Source organism: Elephas maximus, chromosome 20, assembly GCF_024166365.1.
Source record: "Elephas maximus indicus isolate mEleMax1 chromosome 20, mEleMax1 primary haplotype, whole genome shotgun sequence".
Lineage (NCBI taxonomy): Eukaryota > Metazoa > Chordata > Mammalia > Proboscidea > Elephantidae > Elephas > Elephas maximus.
In genome coordinates, this window is record NC_064838.1 from 51,174,956 (window position 1) to 51,188,532 (window position 13,577).

Here is a 13,577-nt window from a genome sequence, read left to right on the forward strand (position 1 = left end):
CTGCCTTAGAGAGACCTCAGAAATCAGGTCGCAAGCCAGATAGGGGGATCAAGGTATGGGGAGAGCCCAGACCAGACCCAATCTTACGAGCCACGTGGCCTGGCACTTGAGGCTTGGAGCGGATCGTGCTGCCCAGAGGGCAAACCCCTTACCCCCTCCCATCCCTTTCCACTGGTCACAGGGCCACAGGCTGGACGACCCTGCTTGAGTGGGGAGTTGGGACCAGTGTTTATGCAACTGTGGGGAGGCCACAGTCTGGCTGCCAGTGTCGCCTGCCCAGTCCCAGCGCTGACTCAGCAGAGCCCCCCAGCACGTACACACTCAGGCATGCATGCAAACACTCACCCGCTCACACATAGATATACACAGGTAAACATACATGTACAGATGCACAGACAAACAGGCACATGTATACGTAGGTATACACACATAGCCCTGCACAGGGTCACCCACACACTCACAGACACCAACACACACACACCCAGGGACAAACAGTACACACACAACACGCATACAAGTACAGGCACACATGCTCACAGAGATAGACACACAGGCATACAGAGAACTTCACACACACATACACACACACACAGAGAGAACTTCACACACACGTACACACACACACACACACACACACGGCCCCCAGCCAGGGCAGGTGGGAGGACACCAAGTGAGAAGACTCCTCCCCCAGGGCCCTCCATGCCATCCAGTCTGACACCTGCACCCAGAGCCAGTGACCCAAACCCAGGAATGACATGCCACACATGGTCAGTGCAGCCACCTGTAACAGGTAAGCAGCTCCAGAGTGGCAGCATGGCCATGGCTGGGACAGAGTCACATTCTAAGTGGAGCTAAGCTTCATCGAACAGGGCCAAACCACCCAGCAGGGCTCACCTGGACTCAATAGCCCAGCCCTGCCCCTACCAGCCACCCCCAACCTGTCTCCTCTTAGTCCACGCAAGGAGACTGGTGGGGTCGGGGCTGCAGAGTGCCATGGGGGCATGTGTGGGATGGTCCCTTCCACAGCCAAGCCAAGTGGTGTGGTAGCCCCTGGGAACCAGGGGAGTCTTCAAGACAGGGGTATGCTTGAGAGTGGCCTGGGGGCACTGCAGGGGCACCCTGGAAACTAGAGGAGGGGGCAGGCATTCCTGGGGGTGCAGACCACACATCCCTTGGCACCTAGGACACATGTGAACTTGGAGGCAGGGTCACTTCTCACCTGGAGATGACTGAAGGCAGGGGTAATTCCTGCATGCAGGGCTCCAACCTCGGGTGAGTGTCCCCAAAAAGAAAATGCTGGGACCATCCAATCCCATGTGCCCCCACCACCACCAAACTCCAGGGCTTGGTGTCCAAGGGCAAGGTGGACAGAATAGGTGGGAGCTGGGAGCTGCCTAGGAGGGTGTTGGCCATGTCAGACAGCTCCCCACCCAGGAGGATTCTGGGACGTAAAGACTATTCAGGGCTAAAGGGAGGATCTGCTGCTCCTCAGTGAGGGCCCCACTAACTGGAGGCTGGCCAGAGCCCAGCAAGGTCACACCTGCCATGCACATGGAAGCATCCCCATTGGCCAAGGCCACCATGGTAAGTCTGCGGGCACCTCTATTCCCTATCCCACTAACCAGCCAGAAGCTACATACAGGAGGTGCTTTGGCGGGAGATCATAAAAGGGTAGACTATGACCTCTCTCATCACCTGAACCAAATCTGGGGCTGGAACAGACTGAACTTAAACAAGGAAAGAAACCAGAAAGCCTCAAGAGCTGCTGGTGATGTTGCTGAGGGTGTTTTCAAAAATGACCCAGGACTCTACCACTTGTCACCAGCTGCATTACCAGTAGCTAGGGCAGGCATCTAGGTCCTGAACTCTCACAGAAGCCTCCTATCTGGTCTCCTTGCTTCTGCTTGCTGCCCACAGTCTATTCTCCACATGGCGGCCAGGGATGCCGATAGAGCAGCTCCCTCAGAGTGCAAGCCAAGGCCCTTTCCACGGCCCACAGGTCCCTCCATTACTGCTCTGACTTCATGTCCTCCTGTCACCTCCCCATTATGCTCTCTGCTCCCATCTCAGGACCTTTGATCCCTCTGATAGGACATCTTCCCTTGAATGCCCACATGGCTTCCTGGAGCAGACACTGCATGCCCTACAGGAATGTTCTAGAGAGTTGGTGGATAAATTCCCCAATTTCCCCATCCCTCCGATGGGACCACTCTATGATCTTCTGGAGGTCTCCACGGGACCGAGCCCCATTGTATCTGCTCCTTAGTGCCCCCCATAAGGGTGTCTTTCCCTTCCCTGATTCCATTCCCCTTGCCTCTCTTTATGCTCCTTTGGAGCACCTCCAAGGGAGACTGTTGCATTCAGGTCGGCTTCTGGAGGAATTCAGCCTAAGACACCCCTCTCACCTCTCCTTCAAGTCTTTGCTCAACTGCTACCTTATCGGATAATCACTGACCTTGTTATTTAACATGCCGACTGCCTCTCAACTCATGCACACTCACATGCACACACACACACACACACATATATACTCTATAACCCCTTTCCTGTTTCTAGACCCTCCTTAGCCTTTATCACTATTTGACACACTTTCCACGAGGGAGACCCGAGTTTGGTTTCCAGCCGATGCACCTCCTGTACAGCCACCACCCATCTGTCAGTGGAGGTTTGCAAGTTGCTCTGATGATGAACAGGTTTCAGCGGAGCTTCCAGACTAAGATGACTAGGGAGAAGGGCCTGGTGCTCTGCTTCCAACAATCAGCCAGTGAAAAACCCTATGGATCACAGCAGTCCAATCCGTTGTGCCCGGGCTCGTCACGAGTTGGGGGCTGACTCAACGGCCCTGCAACAATAGTTGGGGAATTTGTCAGGCCTGATGTCTGTGTAAACTCCGTGAGAGCAGAGATTGTTACTGCTCTCTCCACTGCAGTGTCCCCAGCGCCTATAACAGAGCCTAGCACACAGTAGGTGCTCAATAAATGCTGAGGGCATGAAAGAAAGATGCAACAGACCCTTGCACACACGCTTACATATGTGCTATCACACACACACCTGACACACACATGCTCATAGACTGCACACATACATCAGTGCCCTTAGGCAGGAATAGATGTATACGCCTTCAAACCGGCTCTCACACACCGACATACCCACCTCACGAGCAGACACACACGCATCCTCATGAGGTGGCGGAAATGCACCCTGATGGGGCCGTCCTGACCTCCAGGGGCCTCCTGACCTGTGCAGCCCGCTTCCCACTCTGAGACCTGGATCCACCTCCCACGCCCTCTGCACTTCCTCCCATCCAACCTGTGTGAAGCCTCCCTTCACTCTCCTCAATGAATCCAAGGCCCTAGTCCATGGCATCGTGCGGGGAATGGTGCAGGGTGTATGTGCCACCTCACTCTGCACACTAGTCTTCTGCTGAGAAGCCCCAGCTGAGAAACCCACTGCCAGACCCTGGATATGGCCCCAGCAAGGCCTCAGCCTCTGACCGAGAGCCACACTGAAGGCAGGCATGCCTCAGTCTCCCCATCTGACCCAGGGCAGCGGTCTAGGGCTCCTTCAGTTCTTTTAGCCTGGGGACAGCATTAGCACCTGCCCCAGCATCCACTCCCAGTGTTGTTCAAGCAAGGCCATTCCTGGCCCTGGGCCTCAGTTTCCCCAGCCATGACCCAGGTGGCTCTTGGCCAATGCCCCATGGTTCCCTCATCGCTGGACGTGGAATCAGAGCTCAGGCAGTGCTCTCGGCCACTGTGGCAACCCCTGGGTTAGGTAGCCAAGTCTTCAGGAGGTAAGAGTGTTGAGCAAGAGTGAAGAAGGGAGGGAGAGAAGAAGAAGAGAGGAAGAAAGGAAGAAAGGAAAGAAGGGAGGAAACCATTTATTCATGAGGCCCAAGGCATGGGGACAGAGACGCAGTCACATAGCCACAGCCGGTTGCAGGGAGATGACGGCCATGCAGAAAGGTCTGAGGCTTGTGCAGGAGTCTCCAGGTGCTCCCCTCCTTCCCACAACTTCAGGCCTCTGGCTCAGCACCATGAATGGGAGATGAATGTCCCAGTATGGTCTTCCCTGGGCTCCCTGAGAACAAAGGCAGCCACAGGTAACAGAGGTAGACCAAGACAGCTGGATGTCAACTGAGAGCCAGAATTGATAGAGATGGGGGATTTGAAGAACAGAAGGGTCAGCAGGGCTGGGATCTGAGGAGGGTTTGGAAGGGAGGGGTCTTACCTGGGTGAGATGTTCAGCTGGTCAGGATGTGCTTCACGAAGGCTGGAAAGAAGGAGAGACTGAGTGACAGAGGCTCCACGCTGGGGTAGCCCAGGGTGGGGGCTTGGGGTTCTGATGCTCTCCCTCCCCAGAAGCCGCTGCCCCGTGGAGCCACCTTCGTAGTTGATGCAGCCATTGGAGTCCTCTTGCCCGGCCATCAACTTCTCCACCTCATCTTCACTCAGCCTCTCACCTAGCAGGGATGGGAGACTGAGTCAGCCAGTCCGGGGATGTGATGAGGTGGGGGACCCACTGAGACCCTCTGGGTGGCGATGGAAGCCTTCATGCCTCCCCAGTATTCCCACCTTTTTGCTCACAAGGCTTGGCCATCGCCCCCATGTCCAAGGCAAGGAGAATTGGTGACAAGTCAAAAGGGGCTGGCCTGGCGTATGCCTGGTGCCTCCTAGCCTGGGCTCTGTCTGCAACAGCGTCATCTTGGTGTCCAAGACACCAACGCATATTGTCCTCTGTCCCTACCAAGCTGGCGGGGTTCCCGCCTCCCTGAGGCAGTCTGGGGGGGAAGGGGGCAGCCCTTTGAGGCCAGAGGAAGGCCTCAGGGGGTGGAGCTGGGGACTTTGGGGAGTGGTTATCGCTAGAACCAGAGGCGCCTCCCCCTACTTCCCAAACGAGTCAGGCGCTTCGGTGCCTCTGCTTTGTGTGCTGTCCTGTCCCCTCCACTGGAATGCCAACTGTTGTTCACACACACACACACACACACGCACACAATCCCCAAAGCCAACACAGGGCTGCACACACAGTAGACGTTCAATAAGTGCTTGCTGTAGGAAAAGTCATTTTGAGGAGGGTGTGTCATGGGCCAGGCACCTGATGATGACGTGCCACAGTGAGGTCAGGATGCTCTGCCCGCCCCCTCAAGAGGCAGGTGTGCAACCCACCTGGCCAGTTAGACTCCGTGCCCTGGAATCTAACCCTGGGGCTGAGTGGCTCCTCTGGATGCCCCACCTCCCTGCCCGCCCTGGCCCCAGAGCTGTTCTCATCCCCCTTCTGTTCTGTGAGCTGCACCAATGTGCTTTCTTTCTTCCCTGCCTAAATGACCAAAACTGTCACTCTCTCCATTTCACAGCTGAGGCCCCAGCCTGGCGGGTGACAGAGTGGTTTCTCCCAGGATCCCAGCTGCCCTCCGGAAGCAGGAATGGGGGTGGGGGTGGGGAAGCTGGCCTCACCCAGCGTGGCCAGCACATGACGGAGCTCGGCACCCATGACAGTGCCGTTGCCCTCCTTATCAAAGACCCGCAGCCCCTCCACGAAGTCCTCGTAGGTGGCCGTGTCCTTGTTCTTGGAAATGTGCTGCAGCATGGGCAGGAACGTGTTGAAGTCCATCATCTTGGAGTTGAGTTCTGCAGGGAGAGGGTCCTGAGTCCCAGGCCTTGAGAGATGGGACAGGCATGCCCTACGCCCATGCTTCATAACGAGAAGCTATGGCACCTCACACAGTTTGCCATTTACAAAGCACTGCACAATCCCAAGGCTCTTTACAGTCTACCCAGAAAAGCGTTGTTTATAGAGCCGTTGCTCTGAGCCAGCCCTCTGTGTCCTCCTCCAGCAACGGGAGGTTGTTGGGAAGGACACAGCAGAGACATTCATGTTCTCCACAGGTGGCAGTCTCCCTTGGAACTGTACTAATCAGGGGATCTCAGGCAGGGTGTACCCACCGTCCTGCTTTGGTTTCCCCAGGACACGGAGCACCTCAGCCTGCGTGGGGTTCTGGCCCAGCGCCCGCAGGACATCCCCACACTGCCCGTATGTGATCTTCATCTCACACTTGGGTGTGCGATCATACAGCTGGAACGCTTCCTTGAACTCTGCCAGGAGAGGACAATGAGCTGGGGACAATTCCAGAGCCCAGCCCCACTCACCCACACTACCAGCAGGACCTCAGACTGAGGACCCCTGACCCACCCGCTGCACCCCTGGGCTCAGGGCCTGTGCTCACCTTCAATCTGCTCTGGTGTGAACTCGATCTGAAAGGAGACCCCAAAGACTGTGAGTGCTTGACTCAAAGGGTAGAGCCTGGCCTCCTCCTGGTTACTCCATGGCCAGCCCAGGCCCTAGCCCCTCGACTGCCCAAGCCTGTCCCCATTCTAGTGTCCCAGCCTCTACCCCCCAGAGCCCACTGCTGTCCACACTGACCCCTTCCTGTCGCCTTGCCTTCCCCTACCCTCTGACATGATTTATGGCATTGGGTCTGAGTGTGCCCAGGCCCTGATACCTGGTGGGCCACATGTACAGCTGAGTGCTGGGGTGGCAGTGAAGAGGGAGGCCTGGAGTCCCAAGTCCCCATCCCAAGGCAAGCATTACCTGAGGCCCCTGTTTCCGGAAAGAGGTGCCTGAAGCCACAAGACCTGACCCAGGCAGTCTTCCCACCACCACCAGGCCTCAACATCACATGAGACAGAGGTCTTGAGGGTAGCAGGAAGAGCAGGGATAAGGGTGCAGGCCAGAAGGCTCTGTCAGCATGGCAGCACATCTGCAAGTGTGCCCATCAGGCACCCGTTTGTGTGTGTGTGTGTGTGTTGTATGTACATGTGTGTGCCTGTGCCTAAGTCTCACCATCCCACCACCCAGTTCCTGGGGCGGGGCTAGGGCAGTGCTGATGAATGCTTGCTGAGGCCACATCGGGTCCACCCCCGGGCCAAGAAGCCTCCTGGGACTAAGTGCCCCCTCCTCACCAGATACCAGGTCTATTTTTATCACCGCAGTCATTCGCCCCAAGGTCAAGTTCATGCGAGGGAAAGGGCCTGGGGGAGGGGGCATGGCTGGAGCTACTGCCACCACTGTTCTCTCGGAGCCCTACCAACCTCCATACCAGTGAGGGGGGCGCCTTGTTCCTGCCACCCTACAGGGTTGTCCCTCCTGGATCTCTGGCTCAACCCAGTATTGAGGAGGACAATTTGTCATTCCTGGTCCCTGAGAGTTCTCTCTACCAGGAAGCCTCCTTAGCTTAGGTTCCCTCACTTCCTGGCAAGGCCTCCTTGCCCCTTCACCTGCCAGCCCCTGTGCAGGGTGGGGGACACAGGAGGAGTCTCACCATCCTGCCTCCCAGAGGGGACTCTTTGTCAACCTCAGACTGGGTGAGACTGGGCGACTCCACCATGGCCCCCTGCTGCGGTGGGACCCTCACCAGGGGCCTGCAGACAGGATGCCAGACTGGGCCTGGCAGCTGTGGGGGTACAGGGAGCTGACTCCTGGGAGCACCTTCTATGAATGGTTTCTAGCAGCCCTGAGAGGGGGGCTTATCATCCCATTTCACAGCTGAGGAAACTCAAAGCAGCAAAAGGGCTCAGCAACTAAGAAGGAGCAGAGTTGCAATTCGAACTCACGTCTCAAGGGACATGGATAGGTGCCTTCAACAAAGGCTTGTGAGCAGGACAGGGTCTGTGCAGATGGGGTGCAGGTCTTTCTGGGTGGGCAAGGGTGGAGGAAGTACCACAGGGCCCCTCAGGGGAAGCCAGGGCAGCAGTGGCCAGTGGGCAGCCAAGAAGAGGAGTAGGCAGGACGCAGGGTGCGTGCCACTATGCAGATGCCACAGGTGGAAGTCATGGCTTGTCTTCCAAGTTTAGACTCTGGGAAAGACTTCCCAGACGGGGACGGGCTCCAGGGGCCACTAATCACAGCTCTAAAACCAGTTCCCTGGGTGACCTTCTGTAAGTCCTTACCGGCCCGTGCCTCAATATTCCCACTGAAAGCTGAAGTCCAGGAGGGTTCTGCCAGCTCTGAGGCTCAGTGACCTTGGCGGGGTATGTCCCCTTACTCCCCATACCACCCACCCTGGGGGACTTGCATGGACTTGGGACACCACAGCCAAACAGGGAGGATCTCTGCCTGGCTATAGAGGTGGAAGGGAGGGACTGGTGGCTCCAGGACGCCCCAGGATGTGAGAGGTTGAGGGAGAAGGGCAAGGGAAGGTCAGTTTTCAGAACCCCCCCGAAAGACACTCCTTTCAAACCCTAGCCCAAACTCCCCCTTATAGTGCATTGGGCTCTAGGAACACCGTGGGGAGTCCTGCCAGATACCTGACCACCATTCCTCCAGTTGCAGCCCTCCTGAGGTGTGAGCACCAGGGCTTGTCCTCTGCACAGAAGCGTCCAGCTTCAGCTCAGTGCTTACTTTCTGGAGCCTGACCTACTGCTAGGTATGTCCACTGTGGGGTTCACTCACCCTTCCTGCCACAACCCAGCTCTCACACCCACCTTAATCTTGGAGGCATCAAACTCCACCTCCTTGGGGCGCTCAGGCTCAGGCGGGGGCGCTGGAGCTGGAGCTGGAGCTGGAGCTGGAGCCGCCTTGGAGGCTGCCTTGGCCTCGTCCTTCTTGGGCTCTGGCTTTTTGGGGGCCATGGAGGTTACCAGCACAGAGAGGGTCCTGGGGAGCAGGTACAGAGATGAGGGTAGGTGAGCCTCCGCAACCAGGCCTTTATCCTGCCCGGTCATCCCATGACCCCAGCCCCACCCCCGCAGTGCACAATAGGGACAAGGCCATAAAAGGACATCGGCTAGGCTCAGGGGCTATTTTGGGGCCTGGGGAGGGCATTGTTCAGGCTCAGGCATGAGTGGGGGAGAGGGGAGGGCTCTCCATTCCTCCAAATCACCTGTTTGGGGGAGGGAGGGAGAGGCGAGGACAGAGGCCAGGGCTCAACACACACATGCGTGCGCACACGCACACACACACACACACACACACACACAGAGAGGCATACACACTCAGGCCCTGCTGTCTCTCGGCAGTCAATAAATTGAGGGCTGGGCCTAGTGTGTGCTGAGGTTGTGTTGGGGACAGAAGGACTGGGATAACCTAAGGGAACCTCTCCAGTTAAATGTCCCATCTGTGCATGAAGTTCCTGTGTGTCTGTCTGCGGGTCCATGTAGGGGCTCTGCGTGGGTCTGTGCCCTATAGCTCTGTGTGTGTGCCTGTGTGTGGGTCTTTTTATGTGCATGTGAGTCTGTGTGCCTGTGTGTGTGTATCTTTGTGTGCATGTTTTCTGTGTCTGGGGGGTTTTCTGTGCATGGGATCCTGTCTGGGGTGTCTGGAGGTCTATGTTCAGGGGTCTGTGTGGATCTACATGTTGTCTGTCTGGGAGTCTTGTAGGGAGTCTGTCTGAATTGCTGTTTGTGCAGCTATGTGGGGAATGGTCTGAGTGTTTCTGTTGTGTCTGTGTCTGTATCTGGGGTCAACATGTGTGTGGGAACTGTCTGTGTGTGTCTATGGGTGTTGCCTCTGTGTGTTTGCGTCTAGGCGTTGCTATGTGTCTCTGTGAGTGTCTGTCAGTAGAGCAGATGGCGCCCTCCCCAGGGCAGTCACCCCAGTCCCTCCTACCAGCCAAACAGCCTCCCTCATCAGAGCCCACCTAGCCCTGAGGCTACTTCTTCCACCCTGCCCGCCCTACTGCCCCTCTTCCACAGCCCCAGTGACCCACCTTTCCCTACACCCCCGGGGGCCTGGCTCCCCACCAGAGCTTCATACACACTGTACCCTCTGCCTCAGCTCAGCCCCACTGCTCCCACTTCCAGGAAGCTCTCCCTGATTCTGTGCCCACTGCCCTATGTCTGCCTCTGCTGACCCTATGACCAGGGACCCATCTCTGAGGAATCCCAGGGAGCTGAGCAGGGTTTGCCCCCTGGTGTTCAGCCCAGTATGCTTACCCCTAGCACCCTGTCCCTGGTCCCGCCCCTTGGCATCCAGCCCTCAGCAGACAGTAGTGACAGAGTGCAGCCTGGCCGGGCCACCCTTTGGGAAGATGGGGGAAGCGGGAACGCCAAGGTGGCGTGAGGTCCTCCCAGGCTTAGAGAGCGGGACATCTTGCAAACACATTGAATTCAGTTCCCTGCCTGGGGGTCTGTGCCTGGGGCTAGGAAGGAGGTGTTCCTGGTTATTTTTAAGCGCCTGGAGCCTTTGATAGAAACATCAGAGGCCTTCAGTGCTGGGGGAGTTCCCGGGTGTGGAGAGGGGCTGCAGCCTGGCCTGAGGGGAGGGTTCACTGGGGGCTCTGCTGGGGGCCCCCACCCATGTCCCTCTCATCCTGTCACTCAGCCTCACTGTGAGGGAATAGCAGTGCACAGATGGGACCCAGACGCCCCCACCCCACAAGCTGAAACATGGGCCATTCTTCCCTTCATCTGGAGGACAGAGCACCCACATCTGGAAATCTGACAACATCCGGAGCTGGGGGAGGGTGCAAGTTTTTCACTTTTCTTCCAGATGTTTGGCAACAGAATTGAGAAAGAAAGAGGGGGAGAGGTCCGCAGAGACTAGCTAGAAACGCCGCAGAAGGAGGAAACAGCCTGAGGGGGACACACAGAGAGAGGCCTCTGCATTGCCCCATCGCCCAGGCCTGCTGATCCTCAGAACACCTGTCTGTGTACGTCTCATGCAGCCCCAACCACCCACAGGCACAGCCAAGACACTACCCAAACCTCCTTCATTCGTTGTCAGGGAAACTGAGGTCCAGGGCAGAGGATATACCCAGGGTCACCCAGACCCCCTATGCCATTTCTTTTGTCCGCACACAACTGCGTCCCTTGGAAACCATCCAACACCAGCTAGAACACAGGTGAGTGAGTGGCGTGGGCCTCCTGGGCCTCGGTTTCCGTGTCTGTGATACCCACCTTGTACCACCTTCCACTGCCTGTTGGGTGGGAAGGGGTCTCAGTCGCCTTCCCTTGTGCACAGGCCAGGTGTGGTCCTGTAGTGTGACAGGGTGCACAGAGCCATTCTCCCTCCTCTCCTCGCCAGGGCTCAGATTGGGGCTGGGGCTGACTGTCGGAGCTCTGACTGTGGCCCCGCCCCTGTTGGCTCCCAGAGCAACGGTTCCCCGGGGATCACCCTACAGGACCACCCTCAAACCTACAACTAATGCCCTGCCCCCAGCAGGCACTCTGCAGGAATCAGCCAAGCACCCTGTCCTCCAAGGGCCAGCCCCCTTGACTGTCACAATTGGCAGTCTGAGGTCAGGAGTGGGACTGGGGGAGCAGGGAGAGCAGACAACTGGCAGCAAGGACAGGCCACTCCAAGGACTGGTGCTCACCTCTCTCTCCCCATTCCTTCAAGAACGATGGCCCAGCAGCCAAGAAGTTGGTGGCACCTAGGGGACCTGAAAGGTCTGGGGGGGTTTAGAGGGTCTGAGTCCTACCCTCTTCAGGTCCTCCAGCCTTGATGTCTGAGTTATGACCCTCTCTGATGCAGACTTACACATGCCATGTTCCAGAACCTTCTCCGGGGGGCAACTGGGGAAGATGTGGGCCCCAACTTCTGAGGGGCCCTGTGGATATAGGCAGGAGGCCCCTTGCCACACTGGCCTCCATCCAGGTCCTCAGGCATGCCAAGTCCTCCCCACTCCCCACGCCTTTGCACAGGCTGTTTCCTTCCCTAGCACCCTCATCTGGGACCCTGACAGTTCAGTGACATATCACCTCCTCCAAGAAGGCTCCTCAGACTACCTTGGATCTGCTTCCTCTGCCCTGTCTCCCACCCTGACCCCCATCCTTGCAGACCCTAAAATGGCCTTGTTTCTTTGTTATCTTGTCTCTTTGTGTCCCTCCTCCCTCTCCCCACCCCACCCACCCATGAGTGTCAGCTGACCAGGGGAGGAAATCCTGTTCTCCCAGGGCCTAGAACAGAGCCTGGTATACAGTAGGTACTCAATACATATTGGATAAGCAAAAGTGCCAGACATCTCAATTTATTCACCTCTCACAGGGGGCTGGAACGCCTTGCCAAGCCCAATCCCTGGAGAAGAAGCTGAGAGGAGGGACTTACCAACTGACTCTCAGGAGCTCTCGTGGCCGCAGGAGCACCCCGAGAGGGCGATACAGTCAGCAACTTCCCCTGAGCCCACTTGTTGTCCCTCCTGGGCCCACCTGAACTCAGGTCTGCTTCTCATGCCACTCTCCCCGCTCTAGGGCTGAGACTGTAGCCTGAAGAGGTAGGGGTGACCCCAAGGTACAGGCAGTGGCTTGGCCACGATGACCAGCCAGCAGGGGGCGTAGAAGAGATGTGATCAGGGCATTTGGCCCCTGAAACCAGGTCCCAGAACCAGACCTCCAATCCAGACTCCAGACCCAGAACCTGAAACCCCAAACCCAGATCCCAGACCCAGGTCCCAGCACTCAAACACCAAAGCCAGGTTCCAGAACCCAGGACCTCAAACCCAGACCCCAGACTCAGGTCTCAGGATCTGAACCTTAAACCTGAAAGCTGGACCCCAGAACCTGAAACTCAGAACCCAGGACCCAGAGTAAGGATCCAGACACAGGTCCCAGCACCCAAACCCTGAACCCAGGCCCAGAATACAGGACCCACCCTCTGACTCCAGACCCAAACCCAGGATAGGGCCTGATGGTCTTCCAGATTAGTACCATCTGCTGCCCTGTATGGACATGGCATGGGGGAGGGGTAAACTCCTGGCAAACAGCAGGGGTGGGTGCTTGGCTGACTTTCCCGGTAATGTTCAGAGGGGCATAGGGAATATCCCTCATTCTATGGGAACTCAGACTGTGGCAGACACGTGGAAGATTGGCAGGGTCAGGGGTGAAGCCTAGCTGCCCCTTGGGCCCAGGAGCCAGAGGCATGTGGAGGAATGACACCCCACGTGCCTTCATCCCCCTGGCCACTGGCTCCGCAGGCCGCCCTGGCCCACCCTGGCCCGCCCCTCCTGGCCCAGAGCGCCTGGGCTGGGATGCAGGCCCACACTTCCCGGAGGAGTCGAGAACGCGGCCTGGGCCAGACCCAGAGCCTCAGAAGTAGGTCAGATGCTGCCGCACAGCAGGTCCTGGGGACCCTGTCTGGGCGTGAGTAGGCCCATGGCTGCAGCTCACACACCAGGGCGCACGTGTGTGCCCACATGGACGTGAAGTCACTGCACGCTGGGCACCCACGACCACGGACCCCACACTGGTCCCTGCCCAAATGCACAGATGGGGAGACTAAGGCCCCAAGAGAGGCAAGGACTTCCCAGCAGCTCTGCCTGCACAAGGCAGAAACAAGGGCCAGGAAGAGGTGAACTGCTGCACCATACCACACCCCTGGAACCTTGGGTGAAAGTCAGACTCCAAGGAGGACTTCCCAGCAGGGCTGCTCTGCCACCAACAGGATGTGGCCCACTTCCCGGAGGCCCAGCCCCAGGCCTTGAAAGGTGGGAAGGAGTGCCCACGGGGGAGTCAGGGGACTCCCTACACCTGTGTGACCCATGCTCCTCTCGGCCTCAGTTTCCTCATTTGTACAATGGCCACGGGTGGGGTGCATGATCCTGGGTTCAAAGGAGAGCAGCTGTCCCTGAGCCCCAGCCCATCCTC

The 13,577-nt window shown here is 57.6% G+C and overlaps 1 protein-coding gene across 2 annotated transcripts in view; it reads right to left on the reverse strand.

The window, feature by feature from the left end:
- MYL3 (myosin light chain 3) overlaps nucleotides 1-13,577 on the reverse strand; it is a 26,913-nt gene continuing 13,336 nt past the window's right edge. Inside the window, exons 2-8 of one of the 2 annotated variants that reach the window (XM_049861689.1) lie at nucleotides 8,481-8,652; nucleotides 6,224-6,251; nucleotides 5,943-6,092; nucleotides 5,454-5,627; nucleotides 4,385-4,462; nucleotides 4,231-4,272; nucleotides 1-2,842 (exon numbers count right to left, since the gene is read on the reverse strand). In XM_049861689.1, coding sequence (XP_049717646.1) covers nucleotides 4,244-4,272; nucleotides 4,385-4,462; nucleotides 5,454-5,627; nucleotides 5,943-6,092; nucleotides 6,224-6,251; nucleotides 8,481-8,627 — 606 coding nt within the window. In that variant the 5' untranslated portion in view covers nucleotides 8,628-8,652 and the 3' untranslated portion in view covers nucleotides 1-2,842; nucleotides 4,231-4,243. Of the gene's footprint in view, nucleotides 2,843-3,831; nucleotides 4,081-4,230; nucleotides 4,273-4,384; nucleotides 4,463-5,453; nucleotides 5,628-5,942; nucleotides 6,093-6,223; nucleotides 6,252-8,480; nucleotides 8,653-13,577 lie in introns of those variants that run through there. The other variant, XM_049861688.1, reaches the window with a different exon arrangement.